General features: G+C 38.5%; 1 protein-coding gene across 1 annotated transcript in view; it reads left to right on the forward strand.

Annotated features, from left to right (window-relative positions):
* L3MBTL4 (L3MBTL histone methyl-lysine binding protein 4) overlaps nt 1-23365 on the forward strand; it is a 435810-nt gene that overhangs the window by 307386 nt on the left and 105059 nt on the right. The window contains exons 15-16 of the mRNA XM_053664334.1: nt 7462-7635; nt 20555-20625. Coding sequence (XP_053520309.1) covers nt 7462-7635; nt 20555-20625 — 245 coding nt within the window. The remainder of the gene's footprint in view (nt 1-7461; nt 7636-20554; nt 20626-23365) is intronic.

Consider the following 23365-nt stretch of genomic DNA (forward strand, 5'->3'; position numbering starts at 1 on the left):
GAGGGATTGAGAGCCTGGAGGGGGCTGCTCAGGCTAGAAGGACTGGCCAGCGACTCAGGGGCCCCAGGCCCCTTCTGGCCACCCTGGGGGTGTAGCTGCAAACTGACCAGGAAGCTACCATTAAGGTATATTGTGACAACTTAGTTATAACCTCATGGTCCAAGCTGTTCATCTCCTAGGATTTGACAGACATGGCTGTGTATTTCCAGTTGAACAGGGTAGTTAGAGACAAGCAGGAACCAAATTTGCTGCTTGGGTATGAGAAAATGAACTTGTTATTAATACAAGATGATAATATAGTCATGCTGCAGAATGTAGTGTCCAAGGGGTTTGGCCAGATTAGAAGAATCCAAGAAGGAAGGGATTACAATTAGTAGGCAAAGCATAATAATACAGAATAATTTAGTGCATAAGCACATGGAAGACTGGCTAGGTTGTATCTCGGAAGTAGAACCTTGCTTCCTAGGTTGGGATTAGGAGGCAGAGGTCTTACTATGGGAAGGGGCTTACAAAAACAAAGTAGGAACACAAGGCTTACATCCTAACAGGGTAAGCCCTGAATTCTAGTCTAGGTGCCAAACAAAGCATTTAGCAAGGCAGATGCCAAGCTAGAGGACCCACAGCCAGTGAGGCTAGTAGGTCTCGTGAACAAGGCATAAACGCAGGTACCAGAACTGGCTACTCTTTCAGGTTTGGACCTTAGGACTTTAAAATGAACAAGTGGGTTTAGCAACTCACCTCCAGCCTCAGATCAGGATTGGTTCTGAGAATATGGGGAAACTGCACCAACCTGTGGAATCAGGTACACCTGCCCTGAAAGGAAGAAAAGAGAATTCAGAGGCTGGGCTCGACACAAAAAGTAGGGATTCAGCATCACTTGTTCGTACTGCTCCCTCCAACCCCAACCTTAGTACAACCGAAAGGTGGAGCATCAGTCAGAAACGCTGCTCTTCAATGGAGTACAGGGCAGCCCTTTGAGGAAAAAAATGGTTTACTTTTTCATGCATCCTCAGGTGTTAAAATTATACTTAATTTTCGGAAAAGCAAAACCAGTATTTTTTGGTTTTGTTTTCAATTAAAAAAAAATTTTACTGTTGTTTAAGTACAGTTGTCTCCATTTTTTCCCTACCACTTCCTCCCGCCCCAGCCATCCCCACCTCTCACCCTCCATCCTACCCTCCTTTGGCTTTGTCCATGTTTGGCTTTATACATGTTCCTTGACAACCCTTCCCCCTAAGCCCCAATATCTCCTTCCACCTCCCCTCTGGTTACTGTCAGTTTGTTCTTTATGTCAATGTCTCTGGATATATTTTGTTTGCTTGTTTGTTTAGTTGACTAGGTTCCACTTATAAATGAGATTATATGGTATTTGTCTTTCACCACCAGGCTTATTTTGCTTAGCATGATGCTTTCTAGTTCCATCCATGCTGTCACAGAGGGTAGGAGCTCCTTCTTTCTTTCTGCTGCATAGAATTCCATTGTGTAAATGTACCACTTAGGTTGCTTCTAGGACTAGGCTATTATAAATTGTGCTGCTATGAACATTGAGGTAAATAGCAAAACCAGTATTTTTAATTGCAGTCATTTTTATGTTTCTATTTACTAAGAGAATTATTAGGATCTCAGTTTTACATCTGTCAAAAATCTCATTTAAAAGTTTACAACTGTCTAGCAGCTTTTTTCTTCTTTATCATTTGCCTTCTGTTCCTCTGCTTTGCTACTGATGAGCTTAGGACTGACATTTTTTAAATAAATTATTCATTTGAACCATACGAAATTCCCAATGTTTGATAGTCTGACTTTTTAAAACTGCAGTTTTCTAGAGTCAACCTAATAGTTCCTGCTGTCTCTTCCTCTCTTCCTTCTTTCCCTGAAAACTACAAACTGAATTAAGGGGAGAGAGGGAAATGGTCTGCTCAGCCAAAAGACCATGTTTCCCCCAAGACCTTGCTACTCAGGGCTTTAGCCTAATTTACCTCTGTCTGTAATGAGTGAAATTTGAATAGGCTATTTCCTTCTCTGTCAGAAATTGATAGAAATTGACATTTTACCTTGATCAAAGAGCTTTAAGTAATGGACATTTCAGTTTATGTCAACAACTTTCTAAAGAGACTGCTTCTTCAGAACCATTTTACCCAGTGTTTGACTAATTGAAAGGTAAGTTTTCAGTGGTTTTATCACACCTAGGAATATCTCTTCAATCAGTTTTTTTCCATGTGTATAGATTTATACAGGGTCACGCGTGCTTCTATGTGTGGGTATGTGTGCAAACACACAAATAAGAGTCTGCATCTTCACAGGGTTGGGCCACAGTTTGCAATGTTCTCTTTAATACAATTATTTCTCTGCAAAGAATGCAAGTAAGCACAATGTTGTCCGCAAAAACTTGTTCACAGCAGATGCAGGTTGAAAACTATGCAGTTATATGTGAAAGCTTCCTCATCACAACTTCTTTTGCACATTCTTTTGTCTCCCATCATTATCTTCTTTCAAGTTCTTCTCCAGCATTTCTTCTAAAATGTATGTTTTTTTCACTTAATATATTCTTTTCAATTTTACACTGTACTCTGATTCATATAATCTGGAGATACATTCCCATACAACTTGCCTCACAGAGACAGGAAATATTTTATTCTAGTGATACTCAGGCAGTTCCATCTCATTTTCTTTTTTCTTTTTAAAAGTATATTTTATTGATTATGCTATTACAGTTCTCCCATTTCCCCCATTCACTTCCCTCCACCCTGCATACCCTTTCTCACCCACATTCCCCCTCTTTAGTTCATGTCCATGTGTCATGCTTATAAGTTCTTTAGCTTCTACATTTCCCATACTATTCTTGCCCTCCCCCCTGTCTATTTTCTAACTACCATCTATGCTGCTTATTCTCTGTACCTTTTCCCCCTCTCTCCTCCTCCCACTCCCCTGTTGCTAACCCTCCATGTGATTTCCATTTCTGTGGTTCTGTTCCTATTCTAGTTGTTTGCTTAGTTTTTGTTTTTGTTTTAGGTATGGTTGTTAATAATTGTGAATTAGCTGTCCTTGTACTGTACATGTTTTCTATCTTCTTTTTCTCAGATAAGTTCCCTTAACATTTCATGCAGTAAGGGCTTGGTGTTGATGAACTCCTTTAATTTGACCTTATCTGGGAAGCACTTTATTTGCCCTTCCATTCTAAATGAAAGCTTTGCTGGATAGAGCAATCTTGGATGTAGGTCCTTGCCTTTCATGACTTGGAATACTTCTTTCCAGCCCCTTCTTGCCTGTAAGGTCTCTTTTGAGAAATCAGCTGACAGTCTGATGGGAACTCCTTTGTAGGTGACTGTCCCCTTATCTCTTGCTGCTTCTAGAATTCTCTCCTTCATTTTCATCTTGGCTAATGTAATGATGATGTGCCTTAGTGTGTTTCTTCTTGGGTCCAACTTCTTTGGGACTCTCTGAGTTTCCTGGATTTCCTGGAAGTCTGTTCCCTTTGCCAGATTGAGGAAGTTCTCCTTTATATTTGTTCAAATAAGTTTTCCACTTGTTGCTCTTCCTCTTCCCCTTCTGGTACCCCTATAATTTGGATGTTGGAACATTTAAAGATGTTCTGAAGGTTCCTAAGCCTCTCCTCATTTATTTGAATTCTTGTTTCTTCATCCTTTTCTGTTTGGTCATTTTTTTCTTCCTTTTGGTCCACTACATTGATTTGAGTCCCAGTTTCTTTACCATCACTATAGGTTTTCCTTTATTTCACATAGTGTAGCCTTCATTTTTTCATCTAATTTGCAACCAAATTCAACCAATGCTGTGAGCATCCTGATCACCAGTGCTTTGAACTGTGCATCTGATAGATTGGCTGTATCTTCGTTGCTTAGTTATACTTGTTCTGGAGCTTTGATCTGTTCTTTCATTTGGGCCATCTTTTTTTTTTTTTTGTCTTGATGCACCTGTTATGTAGTGAGGGGCAGAGCCTTAGGTGTTCACCAGGGCAGGGTAACACACCTTGCTGCATTGCGATACTATATGTGGGGCAGGGGTCAGAAAGGGAGCAATGGCGTTTGCTCCACTCTCTGTCATATTTCAGTCACTTCCCCTGCTTCCCCCAAGAAAACTGGGCTCTTCTGGTGCTGATTCCCACGTGGGTGGGCTTGTGTACATTCTAAGACCCTGTGGGTCTCTCCAACAAACTTTACTGTGAGGCTGGGAGTGTCTCCAGGTACCTCAACCCCCACAGGTGTTTTCAGTTAGTGTTTTGAGGCTTTATTTCCTGGCACTGGGACCCTGGGTTGTGTGGTCTGTCTCACTCTCCAGTTTTGCCTGGTTTATCTGCACAGGAATGTGGGACCACCCGATGCACCAGCTGCCTTGCGTGCCACGCCCCTCTATAATCCGCTGCCTCACTGAGTCCACCTGCTGCTGCCTTGCTCACCCTGGTCTGCCAGCCACTGCTTTTTTTGCTGTGACCCCTCTCAGCCCAGCCTCCCCGCTCCACCCCCCTACCAGTCTGGATGAATGTGTCTGTTTTAACTCCTTGGTTGTCAGACTTCTGTACAGTTCAATTTTCTGTCGGCACTGGTTGTTTTTTTTTTGTTTCTAAATTGTTTTTGTCCTTCTTTTCCTTGTGTGAGGAGGCACAGTGTGTCTACCTATGCCTTCATCTTGGCCAGCAGTCTCCCATCTAATTTTCATACCATAGTACCCAAGTAACAAAGAAGGGCTAGCATGAAATTAGGAAATGGGCAAATGATTAAATGACTAAAGCGTCTGATTTATTAATAAAGATCAAGGGAAACAAAATCTCTCTCAACATAAGCAAGAACTGAGGAAGGGGGTCTGTGGTAGCTGGCCACAATACCAGGCAAATGAGCCTTAGGCAGAGATAGCGTGAGTGCCACGCAACACAGATCATGCGGGGGTAATGATGTGAAATTAAGAAAATTCATGATAATGATCATTTAAAAAAATCTGAAATTGAGAGTATGTGCTACATGGGCAACAAAACTTCTGAGTCAAGGTATCTTAATGATTGCTCGGCTGTGCTTGAAATAAACATTTCCCAATCTCCCTTAGGCTAGCATTTCAACTTTTATCTGCAGAAAGTTCTTTCTGAAATCTCCCTCAAGTCTCATATGCTGCATCTTAAACAGATCACTTCTACTCTGCTGTTATTGGAAATAGTACTTTATCACATATCCATCCCTCACAAAGGACTAGCACATGCAGACATGTCCCCGTAGCTGTGAACCATGGCAAACCAGTACTTGCTTTACCCTGTAAATATCTGCCTTGGCTTCTCTTTCTACAAGAATTATGCCACAGTTTCCTCTGTGTTCCTTCTTTCTGGTGGTGTTAAAAACCTCGTCCGACTTCTGCCCACCTGATTGGTGCTAATGATTAAGTGGTCAATTTGGGGGCTTCCCAAGAAAGTGCCAGGCATCTTTTGGAAAGTTGCTTATCCTGCATGAGCCTGTTTTCTCACCTGTAAAATAAATAACATGAATACAAATTTGAGTATTTAGTAATAATTAGTAGAAATAATATATGTAAATCACAGTGAATTGTAGTGGACCTACAGCATAGGCTCAGTAGGGGTAACTTTTTGTTGTTACAAATTGTATTTATTGGTGTATAATTCTTAACTCACTAGATATATATTCTCTAAAGTGCCTAGTGTGTAGCAGATGCTCAGTTAATGAATCAATAAATGAATAAACTAACCAGTGCTAATTATTACAAATTACAGAAAACACATGTAAAGGAGCACTGTTGTCTAGAAAAGGCTGCCAGTAGATCAGCCGTGATGTCAGTACCCAGACACGTTGGGTAGGGCTGGTGTCGCCCTGTCCCAAATTCCAGAGGTAGGTGGGCACGGCAGTCCCTCTGAGACTAGACTGAGTGTATATAGGCTCTCCCTCGAAAACGCAATGTACTCGTTATTTGAATAAGGAGCTGACCAGAGTCCTCGGGAAGAAATAAAAATTCACAAAACAGTGCAAAGAGCAAAAAGGAGACAACATTTTTCATGTCGGGTGCTAGCACCTCTAAGAATTAAAGATGAAATGGAATGGGACTAATTGCATGAAGGAGTTTCTTTGTTTGACAGTGATCATTATTTGGAATCACCTCTGCCCCAAATCTGTCTTCCTAGATTTGAGGAAAAGAAAGACATTTGGACAGAAATACATTTTTTCCCTTTTTTACTGCACAGTTTACTGCTTTGGGTTTGATAAACTGCCTAAACTACCTGGCTGACTGGGAGAGAAGGTGATGTTTTTACACTTATATTAAACAAAAACCAGGTGCTTTAATAATAAATATCATGTCTGGTGGTAAAAAAATAATAATAAAATAAAATAGAGGAAAAACTGCATTGGTCCCTGATTTTATCATAACCTTAAAATAACAGAAGTTTTCACATATTCAGAAAGAGTTTATTATACATGATGTATCAGCAAATTTACAGTAAATAGGAAATTAATTCCTAAAGAAGAACCAACTGCCTAAATATTAAAGCATTTGTCTATGGGCTTTCCTAGATGCAGATGATAACAGTGCAGTAATGATGGCAGCTACCATGTGATGATGATGATGATGATGATGATGATGATGATGATGATGTTGTGTGTGAGAGAGAGAGAGAGAGATTTGTGTTCATGACGACCATTATGAGTTAGATTCAGTTTCATTTTACTGGAGAGAAACTGAAGCTCCAGCAGGAAATGTTTTACCCAGGGTTGTGCGCAGGTAACCTCCTGTTACCCAAGTGCTTTTACTGACAGTGGCTGCCCCATTCTTAACAGCAGCAGAGGTTTGGGGCCTCTTTGGAGACAGGGATGTGTGCACAGAAATCTAACAGGGACCATCGATCAGCCTGTACAAGGAACCAGATCATTTGTCCAGGCGGTCCTTCTGCCCACGCCTGCAGTTAGACTCGACCACATCCAGGCTTCAGGACTCGGCCCTCACGCTAGTCCGTCCTCTTCCACCTGCAGCTGTCCCTTCCCACTCACACCAGAAGCTTCCTAGTGAGGTTCAGGAGGAGTAAGCTGAATCCAGATACTGTGTTTCTGGATACAGAATGTTAAGAAACAAAAGCATAATATTCTCTGATACTGGTAAATATTTTAGTTACCCATAATATTTGTGATATAAATAGTCAAATCAGTGCATAAATATTGGAGGAAATATTAGTCATGTTTATATAATATTTTCATGGCTCCATTGGAAGCACATCTTTATATTCTTAGGTTTTAAGTTTCTAACATTGTAAAAACTATATATTCTGATGACTGCTGACCAGTGTCTAGAACCTGAAATTTTTCTCAAAGGGCAATATAAAAAGAAACGTATTTGAGTGTGTTCATCCAAAGAAGAATGTATACTCAGTTTAGAATACTGGGTGTATGTCTGTTCCAGTGACAGTGGATTACTGATTTATCACTATAAACTGACGACTATGTTCTCTTTATTACAAACCAGTGCTTTTGGCTGCCCGTATTCTGACATGAACTTGAAAAAGGAGGCAATGCTCCATGATCATCTGAGAGAACAAACACAGGAATATTTGGAATCAGACTCTTCACGTTTAAAATTGAAAAGTCTCTGTAGTTTGAACTTCATTGGAAAACATGAACAGGCAAAGAGTCAGCCCAGGTAAGGAACTTTCAAAAAATGTGAACCAGAAAGTAAACCATGCAGAATAGTTAAAGAATAAATTTGTTAATACTAATGATTTGCTATATTTTTAAAAATTGCTTTTGTTTCTAGGTATTATGTTCACTGGCTCATAGAATTCATTTAAGCCTCGATCATCATTTAAAAAATGTTTCTATTCAACAAAAATTTGAATTTTTCTTTTTGTAAATGTATACATTATATGTAAGCAGTAGAAAGCATATCTCATTTAGAAAATTCTGTAAGATTCCTTTTTAACTTAACAACTTCTTTATTCTTTGGAATTATTTCATAGAAATGATTCTTATGGAACATGGCTGAGTACTTGTATCCAGTCATATCAGGATTTCCTCTCTTACCTGTTAACTTGTCTTGTCATCTTTAATCCAAATGTACCTCAGATACAATTCCTTCTTACTCTGAATAATTTTATTTTGATTTTTTTTGTAATACATCATTCTTTTGTTTCTAAATGTAAATTTACATTTTAAGAATCAGGTTCCAATTTTTATTTACATAAAATCATTTTCCAAAGAGCTACAAATGCAACCTTATTTGGTATTTTTTAACCTAAATGAGTAAACATTCTATATAACATCTTTTCTGTTAAAGAGCTCAATTATCTATGCTGTGAATAATAAACACAGAAAAATCTAACATTAAATAACTGGAGACTGGACAGAGATGGAGCCAAGAAAGACTAGGCAGAGAAGCAAGATGTGGATGTCATTGTGACTGTCCACAGGCAGGAGGCCTTCCTGTTCAGGCCCTTGAAAGACATAGACCCTTTCTCTGCTGGTGCTGACAGAGCTGCTGCTTGAGGGCTGCTGTTCCTCCTAAGCCTCCAAAGCCCATTTGCCAGGTGTAAGAGGGGGGACTTGCGTGCCTCTCTCTGGGAGCAGGGATTGCACTGGAACAACTTTCTGACCATTTATACCTTTCAGTCCCAGGAAGGGTGCTCCTTTCTTTTCAAGGGGAGATCTGTTCATTGGGAGGACGCACTTTCATGTCCCAGACTGTAGATTTTGTTCTTTTCTCATGCAAACGTTGTCATATAGCATTTGGGTGACATTTCATTTTTGTTAAGTAGCTTATTTTTACTTTGATCCTTGTGCACACAACTGTGCAGATTAGCTCTCCTCCGTGTGTGATCTATTTCCTATGGATATGCATGCCTCTATTTCTGTAGCTGTATCTGGCATGTTTATTATTTATTTATACACCCACTCCTCTTGTTGAAAATTCACAGGGTCTAGTTGTTCTTTACTGTGCTTTACACCCACACTGCTTACAACTCTAAATAGTTGAGGAGCTTGAACATCTTCTCCATTTCCTAGTTGAGGGAGATTTTTTCCTTTTTAAAACCATTCTCCAAGGAACCATGTTCATTTATTTTCATACATCCATTTACCCTTATTCTTGCTGTTCTATTCTGTTATCTTTTTAAAATAAAAACTCAGTCAATCTCTCTTGTAAATATTTTAGGCATTCATCCTCAGTGCCAAAAGTGATAGACACTAAGCAGATCTTTGAACTGCTCTAAACAATGATTACACTGTTGTATTCTCTTAGAGGTCAGCCAAACCTTTCTTTTCAGCACAGATATATGGCTTCCCCTGTCTTGAACTTCTTTTAGGAATTTGCTCCTTTTGATATAATAGTATTGGCCTTATTATTTTAAAGGAGCTTTACACCAAAATATACCAAATAGGTATGATTACTACAGATAGAAAGAAAAAGCTGAGAAGGTTCGTTGAAATTGACCAAAAAGTCACTCTTGATCCTATTCAATCAAATCCTATTCTTGCAATGCACAGAACTGTGCAAGTAGTTGGACGGGGGCTGGGGGGAGTCACAATGCACATCTTGAATTCTTAAACCTTCTTTTGCTTTCAAATATTAAGACCAAAGCCATCATTGCACACCAGTCCACTTTTATTTTTGATCAATCATCGTAACAATGTTGGATAAATAGTATGCAGTAGTGCCCACTTTGACTCTACCCTCATCTCCATGACATCCTACTCATGGTCTAGAATTCCATCTGGAGGTAAAAAGAGAACAAGGACACCAACAAGGAACATGTGGTCTAACTATGAGAACATAAGTATACCCCAATAGAGGGTATATTTTTACCCTCTTCAGAGTTTACTTATAGTAATTTCCTGAGGCTGCCTTTCATTTAATCCAAATCTTTACTCTTAAAATCACAAGATACCAGATACAGGTGGAAGAGAATATTTAAATTTCATCTGTTCTACATGATAAGATATAATTTTTATGTGGTTCATGTGCAATCACATGAATCACTAATAAACTTTGGGGCTAAATTAGTGAAAATTTGAGTTATCATTTCCACTGGCTTGCAATCCATCCATTCACCACTGAGCTATGGACAGGCGTTCTGTAATTTCTTATATAAGCAAAACCTGTCACCTTAGAATCCCAGACTTCTTGCAATTCATGTGCAAAATGTAAAATTAACTACTGACATTCTTCCAAAATCAGTTAGATGCTGCCCAACAGTTTAAGGGATTTTTTCTTTTCCTTAACTGTATCCTGGTTTTGTGTTTACTTTTAAAAAGTACATTTGTTCTCATGTTAATCTTTGAAGTGAGAATTATTAGTAAACATTTAGACTCCATTATTTTGTAGCAGAAGTAGCCTATTTATATTCACATTTTATTAGCAGAGGGTCAAGTTTTAAACTTGAGTGAATTATATACTACTAACTATGTTTATAAAATTAACCTTCACTGCAGTAAGATAACATATTAATAAAACTTTGAAGAATCAGATTTGTAATAGGTCACCATTGCTGAAAAACCATATAGATATTTCTTTTCCCTTGTACTAAGAGTACTATTATATTCATAGTGCATTAAATAGAGGCATATGACCTTACACGTGAACGTCTTTCATTTGGGAAAGTACTCTAAAAAGGGGAAAAAGCCTTTAATTTGTTTAACAGTTTATAGTTTGCACATACATTGCCTTTAGAGCTCCCATAACCTATGATTCAGGCAAAGCAGAAGTTATTGTCATCATAGCATTGCTATTTATAGGTGAGAGAGTAGAGATCCTTACTAGTAGCTGATCTGAGACCCAAACAAAGTCTTTTGATTAAATTCAGAGTATTCCCAGTTCAGTAATCAAATAATAGTAACACCAAAAATATCAACAATAATAATTGACTATTAATATCATACACTTTGAGCTACAAAGTGGTGTGCTAAACAATTTCATACAACATCCTGTAAATTTTATTTTATTGTCAACAACCACCTTGTGTGTGGTTAAGTATTCTAAGTCTGATTTTATAAAGTAGGCATCTTAACATAAGATAGGTTAGGTAAAGTGCCCAAGGTCACACAGATAAACAGCTGAAAAATTGGGATTATAATCCAGAACTGCCTGACTCCAAATCTTTCAACTACATTATGCTACAAAAAGAATGACAGTTTAAGACTTTGAAATTGCCCGACAGGGTTGTGTGTAGACTACTTCCTACTTCTGCCTAGGATTCTCAGGGCCATCTTGTAATGCATTTATTTCTTATTTTTTGAAAAGAGAACTATTGAAGGGGAAGAATCTTAACTATGTTTTCCCCAAAGTGTTTACCCTTCTTTATACTATTTATATAAAACACAAAATCTTTCACCTTGAACACATTTCACTGTAATACACTAAAGGCTTCTATCTGCAACAAGGGAATAAAATTATACTCATGTAACAGTTTTATCATAAAAAATCTCTTTGACTACAACCTCTCCCATCTGCCCCTATTATTGAATTTTTGTTAGCTGGCTTCTCCAGACCAGAGTGGAATGTTTTTCTCTGGCATTTTCAACTCACCTCTATATTCTTTAATAACGTCTTTTACCTCCCCAAAGCAATGTTTAATATATTCTAAGTCACACAGTTGGCAGAACTACCATTAGTTCAAATACCTGTCATTTTCAATCATTACTATTAAGAAAACCTAAGAAAATTCCTAATAAAGCTCACTTTGTTCTTCCTAATGCCTGCCATAATATAAATTGCGTGCACTCCCCCAAAGCCCATATGGACGATGAAAATGGCTGGGGAAAGTCATGGCAATCAGAGAAGAGAATGGCATGTAGTGGAATAGTTCCTTAATGATCCTTATAATAAATTGCACTGCCTGCGCCAACTAGTTTATTTTCAGTGCTCAAATTAACTGCAACATAAATATCTTCTGTGAGGTCCCATCTCAGAATTAAAATAGCGTTGGTTGGTTGTTCCACATTTTAACTTTCCAAGTTATTAAGTAGATTTTCTTTAATCCACCAGCCTTTTCTCTCACTCTCTGCCACATAAACTCTCTGTTTTGGGAGATAAAGTCTACCCATTGTCCCACTCACCCCTGTCATTATCCTCAACATTGTTTTGATTCCTGCACCAGTGCCTTTGTTTCCATCCTTCTACCTCATTTATTCCTGCCTGCACGTTCTCCCTGCTCCCGGGCTCATCTCTGTCCTGAGGTTTTCTATAGCAGTTCCAACGTGTATGAGCTTCCTGACATTAGAGATGATGTTTACACGACTCTATTTCTAATGCCTGCTATAATGCCAGACACTTAGTAGGCACTCAGCAAATTAAGTAGATTTTGAGCAATCACTATGTACCAGGGACTGTGCTAGGCCCTGGGGTATGGTTCAAATAAGATAATCTCATTCCTTGTTCCTAGTATTCCTTTGTGCCCTTGGTCTGGTACCACACAAAGTGGCCTATGTTTGTGTGTCTGCATGTGCCTTTTTAATACTTGTTTTGTGGGTGCCTTATTTTCTCAAAAAGATTGGAGGCTGCTGAAGGGTAAGAACCAGTTTTCATTATGCTTTTGTTTTTTTTCACTACTTTTTCCATTGTAGGTCTTAGTAAATCTAAGTTGACTGGTTCAGATGCATACATTAGTTTTCCTCTTAGAATCTTAATCTCTTCACCTGTAAAGAGAAGATAAAGTATGAGGCTTAGATTTTGACTATAGGCACATAAAGACAGATACGGTTATAGCTATATAACTGGGCCTGGCACGTAGTAGAGACTAGTGAAATATTAGTCCCATATTATTTTCATTTTTATAAAAATTGTTGATTTTAAAGTCTTGCAATTGGACCAGTTTTAGTTATACATGTACACCACATATCTTTGCACCAAAGATAGAAACGTAAACCTTTCCTTATCTGAATATCACTCAGCATCTGGAACTGCATTAGATCTTTAGTGAGTTCAGCAGTGATCAAACCACCAAGATACTCAGGTTCCCTGTGGGCCCGCGGAGGACTGTGGCTGGACGGGAAACCTGCAGGCCTTCTGGGCAAGTTGCCTCCCATGCGAGTTCCAGATGGACCCTCTCACCAGGGTCCATCTCACCAGGTACGAGGAAACTCTCACCAGGTACAACAATGCTAGTTCAACAATGGGGAAGGACTTAAAAGGTTATCTAATCCAACTTTCTTGACATAGAAATAAGGATATCAAAGCAAAAAAAATTATTTCCCTATTGACACTGTCAGTACTTGCAATGTGCCAAGCCCTTCGATTTCCAGTCCTTGTTCTGCTATTTCATACCTCCTCCTGCCCCAGAATTAAGATTCAGTCCTGATAAGTCAGTTTATGGCATTTGAATACCTGAATGACATTTATCTTGCTGAATTCAGAATCCTGATCATAGCCAGGCCCTAAAATTGGGTGTATTCATTCATTCAACATTTGTCTGTCCATTGAACAAATATTTAGAAAGGTACTATTCCAAGCTTTAGTGATATATATAGCAGTGAAGAAAACAGACTAAAATCCTTGTCCTTATTAAACTTTCACTTACCGGTAAGAAAATCACCCCGAGCTAGGAAGTGGCAGAATGATGATTGGTACTCAAGCAAGATGACTGCACTCCCTGCAGACTTGCCAGTGGGTATGTTGATTCACTCATTGCATCAACATTTATTCATTCAGCAAATATATGTGGAGCTTCTGCCATTGCCAAATGGCATGTCAGGTGCTGGGGACATTGGGGTGACCATAACAGCCCCTTATCTACAGGGAGTATATTTTCAGGTCGAGAAGATGGAGAAGTAAAACAAAAGGAAACCATAAATGAAGAGAAAATCAGATTAGGATGGGTACCATGGAAGAAGTAAAAAGATAATGCTCAAAATGCCTTCAGTGGCTATCCGTCTTAAAGTCCTAGGGACCGCAAGCAGATCCAGGCTGTGAAGAAAGAAAGGGGAGGACTCTTGTATATTTTGCAAATTGAAAATGAAATGAGCTATGTCAAGATCAGCTCGGGAGCGCAGACAGAACTGGGATGAGATGAAAGGACTCGGTCCTCACTGGCGTTCACTTGCCTTGCTTCCTCAGGCACTTCCATCCTCCTCCTGTGTTTCCTAAATAAATGCTGAAGTGTGATAAAATAACCAATGTATGCCTTAAAAAGGCCCTTTAAAATACTTTTCTGAACTGATTCTCTGAAGGCAGTTTATAATTTATTGTGAATCTCAGGATTTCTGGAATCCTGCCTTGGGCCGGGCTCTTAGTAATTAAATCCCGTCTTCTGCTGCAGAACGGTGTGAGCTAAAAATGCTCCGGTTCTCTGCGTAAGGGAAATACTGGTGTTCTCACGCCCAAGAAAAACAAAAGTCTGTTGCCCAGGCACCAGCAGGCATTTTTTTCTCATCTACATACTTAATCTAGCTTTAAAATAATTATTTTCCATTCATTGTAAATAGTACAGTTAGGACATTTAACCTTTTCCCCCCATTAAAGCAATGTTTGCACTTTACAGGAAAATTAGAAAATATAGATTAACATAAGTAGAAAAATTAAAAAAATAATACCCAGACCTTTTTCTATCAAACAGCACAACTTAAAAGCTTATAAGAATTTGACAACATTCCTACTTCAATAATTCAGGTAATATAGAAGTTTAAAAAAAAACAAATTTTCACTCCCCACTCTTTAACTCTAATGCTGTATCTGAAGGTTATATATATATGAATAGATTATAAAGTTGTCTCTGCACTTTTTCTGTGTGTATGTATATATAGATATGCCGATATACATTCACTTTTTTTCAGATTTACTTAGCTTTTTTTAAAGTACATGTTATTGGTTATGCTATTACAGTTGTCCCATTTTTTTCTCCCTTTTATCTCCCTCTACCCAGTACCTCCATTCCCTCCATCCTTCCCCCTTCCATAGTTCATGTCCATGGGCCATACACATAAGTTCTTTAGCTTCTACATTTCCTATTCTATTCTTAACCTCTCCCTGTCTATTTTCTACCTACCATTTATGCTTCTTATTCCCTGTACCTTTTCCCCCATTCCTCCCACTTCCCCTTCCCACTGATAACCCTCTATGTGGTCTCCATTTCTGTGATTCTGTCCTGTTATAGTTGTTTGCTTACTTTGTTTTTTCAGATTCAGTTGTTGATAGGGTGAGTTTGTTATCATTTTACTGTTCATATTTTTTATCTTCTTTTTCTTAGATAAGTCTCTGTAACATTTCATACAGTAAGGGCTTGGCCATGATGAACTCCTTTAACTTGACCTTATGTGGGAAGCACTTTGTCTGCCCTTTCATTCTAAATGATAGCTTTGCTTCACTATCTAAATGATAGTGAATCTTGTATTCACTCTTTTTAAAAAGTTACATTATTTTTTGTTAATGTTTCTTTGAAGATGAACTCGTATCACTCTGGGTAGATTGTGGTATATAACCATGTTAAATATTGAAAAAATCACTGCATTTCTGGAAGGTTAACATGAGGAGAAATATTTAAAGGACCCTAAGATTAAATTCTGAGGCTTTAATAAAATACACACACATTTTATACTCAATTTATAATGGTAGACTGAACAAGGCACCTGTAAATAAATCAACATTTTTGACCAGAAGAAAAACAATCTGGTCTTGGACTTTTATTTTTATGTAGAAATGTTATGAAGACATGGACCACTGAACACCCACAAAGAGCTTCTCCCTGAAGGACAGCCATGCGCAAGTGCTGTCTGCTGACACAGAGTGTCTGACAGTGGAAGATACTGGCTACAAGTGTGTTTTATTTATCTAACACTATGTCGCAGATTGTTCCCCACACAACAGGAGTGGATTTAGCGCGTTATTTTTACCCACTGTCATTCCACAGTGTGGACATGCATTATTCCACTCATCCCCTGTTGTAGGTATTCAGGTTCCCAGTATTTTTCCTCTTATCAGTAGCGCTGCAGCAGACATCTGGGTATGTGTGGTGTTTACTGACGCTTTGTAATGCAGTATTTTTTAAAGTTTCATTACTTTTTATTTACAAATGGAACATATTTTTATGACTCTTTAGATTGATAGTCTTACAGGTCCTTACTATTTTGCTTCACTATAAATTCACATATAGAAATATACACACAAACAAGCATGTGTACAGGGTGAGACAAAAGTAGGTTTATAGTTGTGAGTATGTAAAACAGTGTATTCTTGCATTATTATTTATTAATTGTATTATTTTCCATATGACAACTATACACTTACTGTGTTGCACCCTGTGTGTATGTCCATAGGAGACTTTTGTGGTCCTCATGATTTTCCCCCAGCCTGCACATCCACCTCATCACACACCATGCCCACATAACTAGTTCTTCTCACCCCCACCTTCTACGTGTCTGTGCCTTTACCATGTCCCTCTCTATAATTCCCTTAGTAAAAGTTGTACAGTTTAGCTCAAAGTCATCTCCTCCTGAAAGCTTTTTCTAACCTCTCCAACCTTAAAGCAGGAAATCCCTTCTTGCTCTGTGATCCCACAGTAATTTCCCCATTTCTGTGTTGTAACCCCTTTCTCAGTCTCCTTTGTGTGACAACCAATAGCACACACAGCCATGTCCTCTGTTGGATTGTCAGTCTCTGGGTGTCAGGCACCATCTTGGCTTGTAGGAAAGGTTCAAAGAAATGCTAATTGGACTTGGACAACTTGTCTGAAAATAATAGGTGGTCAGAGCCCAGTATTTGCCTTTCAAGCCCTATTGTAACTAAATAAAGCAATATTGGGAAAAGAGAGCAATGTAAAAGAGTCCCATGTGGTATGGATATTTTGGCCGTAGGAACCTTGTCATTTACTTCTAAAACAGGGGTCAGCAAACTTTTTGTGTAAAGGGCCATATAGTATGTTAGACTCTGCCAGTAACAAGATCTCTGCTACAATTACTTAGCTTAACCATAGTGTGAAAGCTGTTGTAGACAGTAAGTAAATGAATAAACATGGCTATGTTCTAAATAAAGTAAAACTTTATTTACAAAAACAGGCAATGGACAGGATTTGATTTGTGGACTATAGTTTGCCAGCTCCTGCTCTAGAAGGTATCTAGCTACATTTACACTGACCTGAGTTAAATTTAAATTATGGCTCTTCTGCTTTGACTCTTCTGTTTACTATGTGACTTTGGGCAAACTACTTACTTCCTCTGTGGTTTTCAACAAATGAACATAAGATTCATCGTACCTCCTATGTGTTAGGCATCTAGTTCAGGGCCCAGCACTTACTGAATACAGAAATGGTAGCCACTAATTTGCCATGTTAAAGTAGTGGAACCATAGAAAGAGGTTCAGGGGACATGCATTCCTTTTTTTCTCAACAGAAAGTAGCAAAATCCTAAGGGAAAGGAGGAGGAAAGCTCTGGCTGGTATGGCTTAGTGGATTGAATGCTGGCCTGTGAACCAAAGGGTCATCGGTTTGATTCCCAGACTACAGCACATGCCTGGGTTGTGAGCCAGGTCCCCAGTTGGAGTCATGTGAGAGGCAACCAAGCATTGATATTTCCCTCCCTCACTTTTGTCCCTCCCTTCCCCTGTCAAAAAATAAGTAAGTAAAATCTTTTTTTTTAAATGGCTTTAAAAAAAGGAAAAAAAAATAGTGGATAGCAGAGGTTATTGGGTGACAGCATCAGGTATCACCAGCAGAAAAAACAATCCTATAAGTCATATACACTCCTCCATGGAATGAACCAGGACAGACAGACAGACAAGGAGCTGGACACTTGCTGCGGCAACAGCAATATTATTAGTAAAAGATTTTAAACATTGTTTTGAGTGCCTGGAACTCTGATATCTATGTAAAAGATAGGAGCCAGGCTTCAGGAATTACTGGCGAAATAGTTATACCTGCAAATTTCAGTGGTGGTATTGCCTCTTTAGCTAAAGTGCAAACAAATAGGAATCTCTGGCAACTTACTAACGTAATTATCTCCAAACATTTCAAATGACTATATGCAGTTGGCTCTTTCAAGAGCTAACACCTCAGTGCCTTTTATCCTCTGCCATCAAGGTAGAACACCCCTGTCCCTCCCCATAAAAAAGATTAAGTACAAACACTCGAAAACCGCACGCAGTGCCCTCCACAACTTGGCTCCAGCTTACTCTTTCAGCCTCACTTTTGATCTTTTTTTCCCTTGTATAGCACCAATGCTTTATCCAAGTAAGTTGATTAGCTTAATCCTGTCCCCATAACACTTCTTCCTCACATTTTGCTTATGCCCGTTCTAGTCCAATCTAATTCTCTAGACCTTTACAAACCCGTCAGTCATCCACATCCCCATTCTTTCAGTACCAATCATGCTGAGTCCTCTGCATGCAGCCTGGCTAACCCAGTGCCAAACAATACCAATATCCTCCTTCCAGCTGCCAGGAGCATTATCATTATTCTCTCTTTTTCTTGTGCTCTGCTTGTGACCTCTGCTCAAAGCTTTCTGTAAGTGCTCAGGAAACCCTGTGTTAATGAAGATGGTGTGTACACTAGCAGGAAACCTGGATTTGAAGTTTGAAGGCTTGAGTTTATGTCCTAGCTCCTCTATCATCTCACTGTGTGTCCAAGATGGGCAAGTGGTGTCATATCTCTGAGTCTCAGTTTCCTTATTAGTAACAAAGGTCCTAATAGCTACCTTGTAGAGTTTTTAAATGAAATGAGGTTAAATGAAAGCAGGAGTTTGGGAGTCCTTGCAGGGTACCTGCCTCACTCAGGAGACGGAACAGAATCTGAACTGTTCACAGAGTTTGGCTTGGTGTATCTCCCTAGTGATGTAGCAATTTTGAAAGCAAGAACTATACTTAAATATATTTGTGATTAATTACAGTGCCTGGCATGTTTATAAAAAGCTACTCAAATTTATTTGATTTGTTTTACATTGCATTTTAAAATCCCCATCAAAATTACGTAAGGCATGCTAGCTTCTGCTTTTTAATTTTGTAAGCTAGAACCAAGATCTTCATCAACATATATTGCAGAGGGATGCTTTATGATGGTTTGAAGATCAACTCAGTTTCATAAATTTTTAAAGCTTAAGTGAAAATTCCCAAGGTTCTTCAGAAATGTGTACGTACAGCTAAAATACCTTTCCAGCTTAATTTTTGCGGAATCAGTGTTCCGTACACAGACTGTGCTCCTGGCGCTCCACGTTGACGAGCACCTTCACCCAGTGCTCCTGCTTAAGTTTAAGCCCTCTCTGTCTAATTTATATTCTTCCCTACAAGAATGTAAATTGAGCCTGAAGACATATATTCCTGATGATATGTAGAGAATATAATGAAAATTATGCATGTTGAATTATGAAAATATTTCACACATTCTTACACGTGTCCAAGAGGCAGGAGAGTCTGTAGACTATTTTATAATGCATTGTTTCATTGATTGTTCAGAACAGACGCTGTAAGGCAAGTACTCTCTCCATTTTGCAGATCAGGAAGCTGAGTCCTGCAGAATTTAAATATGTAACCTGGGTCACAAACTTAGGGCACAGGTGCTAAGACATGGAGCCAGGTTTTCCTACAGTAAGTGTACTGTTATCTGCCTTCCACCACAGGCAGCTCACTCCCTGAAGTTAGTATGCTCCACAGTAGCTATGTAGGGCCTCCTTTTAAGGTCCAAAAATGGGATTTCAGTAGAAATTTTTCCTTTGTTTCTTGGGGGGGGGGGTTCATGAAAAAAGTCTTATTGTTTGAAAAAATCTGATAAATTGAATAATTCTACCATGAAATACATGGGTATAAAACATATAAGTAAAATTAACTCAAATCTTGTACAAGGCACTTATCTTTCCCTGTAAGGTTTTAGTAACTGAATGCGATTCCTCGCCTAAATCAGAGACTGAAACAGAGCTCGTCCGCCCGACTCGGAGCCCTGCCCATGGGGGTAAATGAGTTGCTGTGCAAGTTCAGGCACAAAATACACTTGCAAAGCAAGGCATTATAATTTTCCTTAAAACCATAAAGATCACAGATAAATCAATCAACTGTCTCAAGTTCTGTCTACCCAAAATGAATTATTGGGTAATTAGCAACACTGGGAAAGTTTCATTTTAGAAACTACCATATTCGTTACAAACAACAAGCCTCAAGATTTTATAAAGTTCCAGGAGAGGTACAAATTTAGTCCTTACTGCAGACTGGAACATTTAAAAGTTAATTAATTCTCTGACATTCAACAATGTAACCAAGTTACTTTATACGGTTGTTTGAGCACAATGTATATAATCTTCTGATTAAAATAAGTGCTAAAATCATCAGTAGCAATTATTTACCCACCTACTGTCCCTAATAGCTCCTCCACAGAATCTGAAGAGATTATTCTCCAGAGAGTTATACAAACATTTGGCAGTAAGAGATGGTGGAGAAGCTTTTAAGTTTTAGATTTCAAAGTTAGAATTTCTGAACAAAAGTGTGTTTTAAAAATATTAAATTGAAGAAAAATTCTAAGAAGGTTCTGTGCAGCAAAATACCTGCTAATTCACTGTTGTTTACCCCGTGGTTTCTATTTAAATGTGTGCTATTGTCGTTCATGATTTATTCCTACTTCACAGGATAATGAATCCAGATTTTATTTCTGTTTTTTGTCCAGACTTGTACAGCAGACAAAGTGTTTGAAAATCAAACAAAAAGAAGATTTTGACTGGGGTGAACTCTTCAGAGGTAAAAACAAAAACACTAGCAAAAATGCAGACTGTACTTTTTGTTGTGAAGATGTCTTATTTGTTTGTTTGGCTGGTTTTACCATTCCAGGAGGGAAAGGTGGAAGGGACCTGCCTAGATGTCAACAGACTTGTGTCTAGCCCCAACTCTGTGAATAAATTCTGTGACTTCACTGCTCTAAACTTTAATTTTCTCATTTTTAAAGTGAAAGGACCGGACTCTGTAATTTCTGTGGTACTCAGTTGCAATAGGACAAATCTAAGCCTATGGAAGTGACAGTCTCTGGTAGAATCTCTTTCTGCCATCTGCAAAGGGCACAGAGGGAAACCAGAGTGTGTAAGGTGGGAGACTGGGAAATGTGCCTCATTAGTAAGGCAGGCGAGAAGGTTATTGGAGAAAAAAGTTTAATTATTAAAAGCTGAGGGATTATCAGGGTATAGGAAAAAGAACATGTTTTTATTTAATTATGTTTCTTTTCAGTCAAGGCTCAGTATAGACAAAATCTCATCTATAATTTGAGGTTATATTGTAACAAGCTAAGGAATAAATTTTCCCTTGGTTGTGTTAATTTAGTGAAATGAATTTTATTTAGTCAGACATAGGTAATTTGTAAATAGTATCATTATGTCTTTAACCATAGTAGTTCCATATGTTTTTATCTCCCAAAATATGGTAGGAGATCTGTTTATCTTCTAGAGAAAAAAACAAATTAGTGAGTTTTCTGCTGACTTGGCCAAAAGTACAACAAATTAGCCCAATTTGGTAGCACTGCACTTCATTTCTAATGCGATCACCCATTCTACTTTCCTTAAGAGAAAAAGAATGTTCTTGGCAGTCATTGAACAAAAGGGCTGTCACTCATTTCAGGCAGGACCCAGGGTCAGCTTGTGGTTGAAAGAATGTGGCCACAAAGGGAGGAGGAAATTTTTCCTCAGAAAGTGGAGGGCAGTTAAATTACTTTGGTTTCTGTATGTATCTCCACATTTCTCCCTAATGGGAAGAATTTCTGTGTGATGTAACTGCGCTTTACATAAAGTAAATAAGCGACCCCTCTGAAACTGCCTCATACAAGTGTTCTAATCCATCTTACCAAGCCTTCCTTCCATCCACAACGTGTTTTGGAATGATATATGGAGCCCCAAAGAAGTGTCAGTATATTAATTCACATTTTAACACTTTCGAAAATATCTCCACAGATTATTTATGCATTTCTGTTAAAACAGATAGACAGTTTTGTCATTCACATAGTAAAAGTAGTGACGAGGATCACTTTTGTGTAAACAGAAAATATCACTAGCAAAATGCACTTGCAACGTGTGAAAGATGAAATCTCCAACTTGTGTAGTGTGTACTTGTTCCTTTCTGCATCATTTATGAAGAGATTACAACGACGTGCCTTCGTTTATGTGCGCATACACTGTGCTCTTTAGCGCAAACGTGTGTTCCTCACAGTGCAGGTCTGTGTTCGCAGGCAGGATGGTCACGACACCGGGCATGTGCTGAAGCACCTGCCTGAGCAGAGCAGTAGTCAGCGGCCTGGGGCCCACAACACTCTCTTGTTGAGAATATGCCTCAGGGATCCATTCAAGTCCAAGAAAATTGACAGGATTAGCACCTGCTTTCTATGCTGGCCTTTTGTCACACAAACTGGTTCTTCCTTACATTGAACTAGCAATCTTCATTGCTGTGATTAAGCTCATTTTCTCTGATTCTAACCTGGATGAGACAAAATAAGGAGAATAAGTATGTTACTGCTGTGATAGTGAATGATTATTTGATATTTTCCTTTTATTTTTTTATAAATCTGAGCATAATTTCTAAATCTTTACCTTTGCTTTTTGTCTGTTTTTTGGTCTGACCATAGATTTGAATAAATGCCTTCTTAATTCATTAGTTTTGGGGGGTTTTTTAAAGAAAAGTAGACTAAAATTTGTTCTTTGTTTTCTCTAGAGGGAAAACACTATACCTTTGACTTCTTTTATAATTTTTTTTATTTTTCATTTCCGTAATTAGACATTTATAAGACTAAGTGATCACCCTGATAACTCAAGTACCCACCTGATAACCATACACAGTTATTAGAATATTACTGACTCTGTTCCTTATGCCGTACTTTACATCCCCATGACTGTTCTGTAACTACCAGTTTATACTTCCTTTTTAAAATATTGTTGACACTATTTCAGGCATCCCCCGTTTATGCCCTTCTCCCCCTCCACTCACACTCACCCCCGGGCCTCACCACATGTTTGTCTGTGTCCCTAGGCTGTGCATGTGTGCATGCATGTTCTTTAGCTTTGAATTTTAGATGTGCACACAGGCAGCTTACAGTCTTCGTATCTTGGATATATTTTCTGTTTTTACTTGGAAACATCTTTATTGTCTAAATAATTTTATTCAACTATAATAAAAAGTTTTAAAGTACAAATTGGTCGAGAAAAGCACGATTATCTGAAAGTCTGTTTAGTAGTGAAAGGACAGAAGTACAATAAGTTGGAGTTTGTCTTACTAAGGCTTACAAGCAAGCTCGTTGAGTGTCATACCTAAGTCATGGCAAATGGTAATTAGCCTTTGTGCCTTGTGTTAGGCAAGTAATGCATGAACATACAGTTGACATTTTCGGAGGTACCACACATCCCTTCTCCAGGGTTGAGTTGGGCATCTGCAGTGGCCTGTCAGGTTTTTACGTTTGTTCATGAGTGTTCCACAGAGGCCTACACAAACTTTCCTTTGACCATAA

The sequence above is a fragment of the Artibeus jamaicensis genome, unplaced genomic scaffold (genome assembly GCF_021234435.1).
Source record: "Artibeus jamaicensis isolate MK-2021 breed Jamaican fruit bat unplaced genomic scaffold, CSHL_Jam_final contig_354, whole genome shotgun sequence".
Classification (NCBI taxonomy): Eukaryota; Metazoa; Chordata; class Mammalia; order Chiroptera; family Phyllostomidae; genus Artibeus; species Artibeus jamaicensis.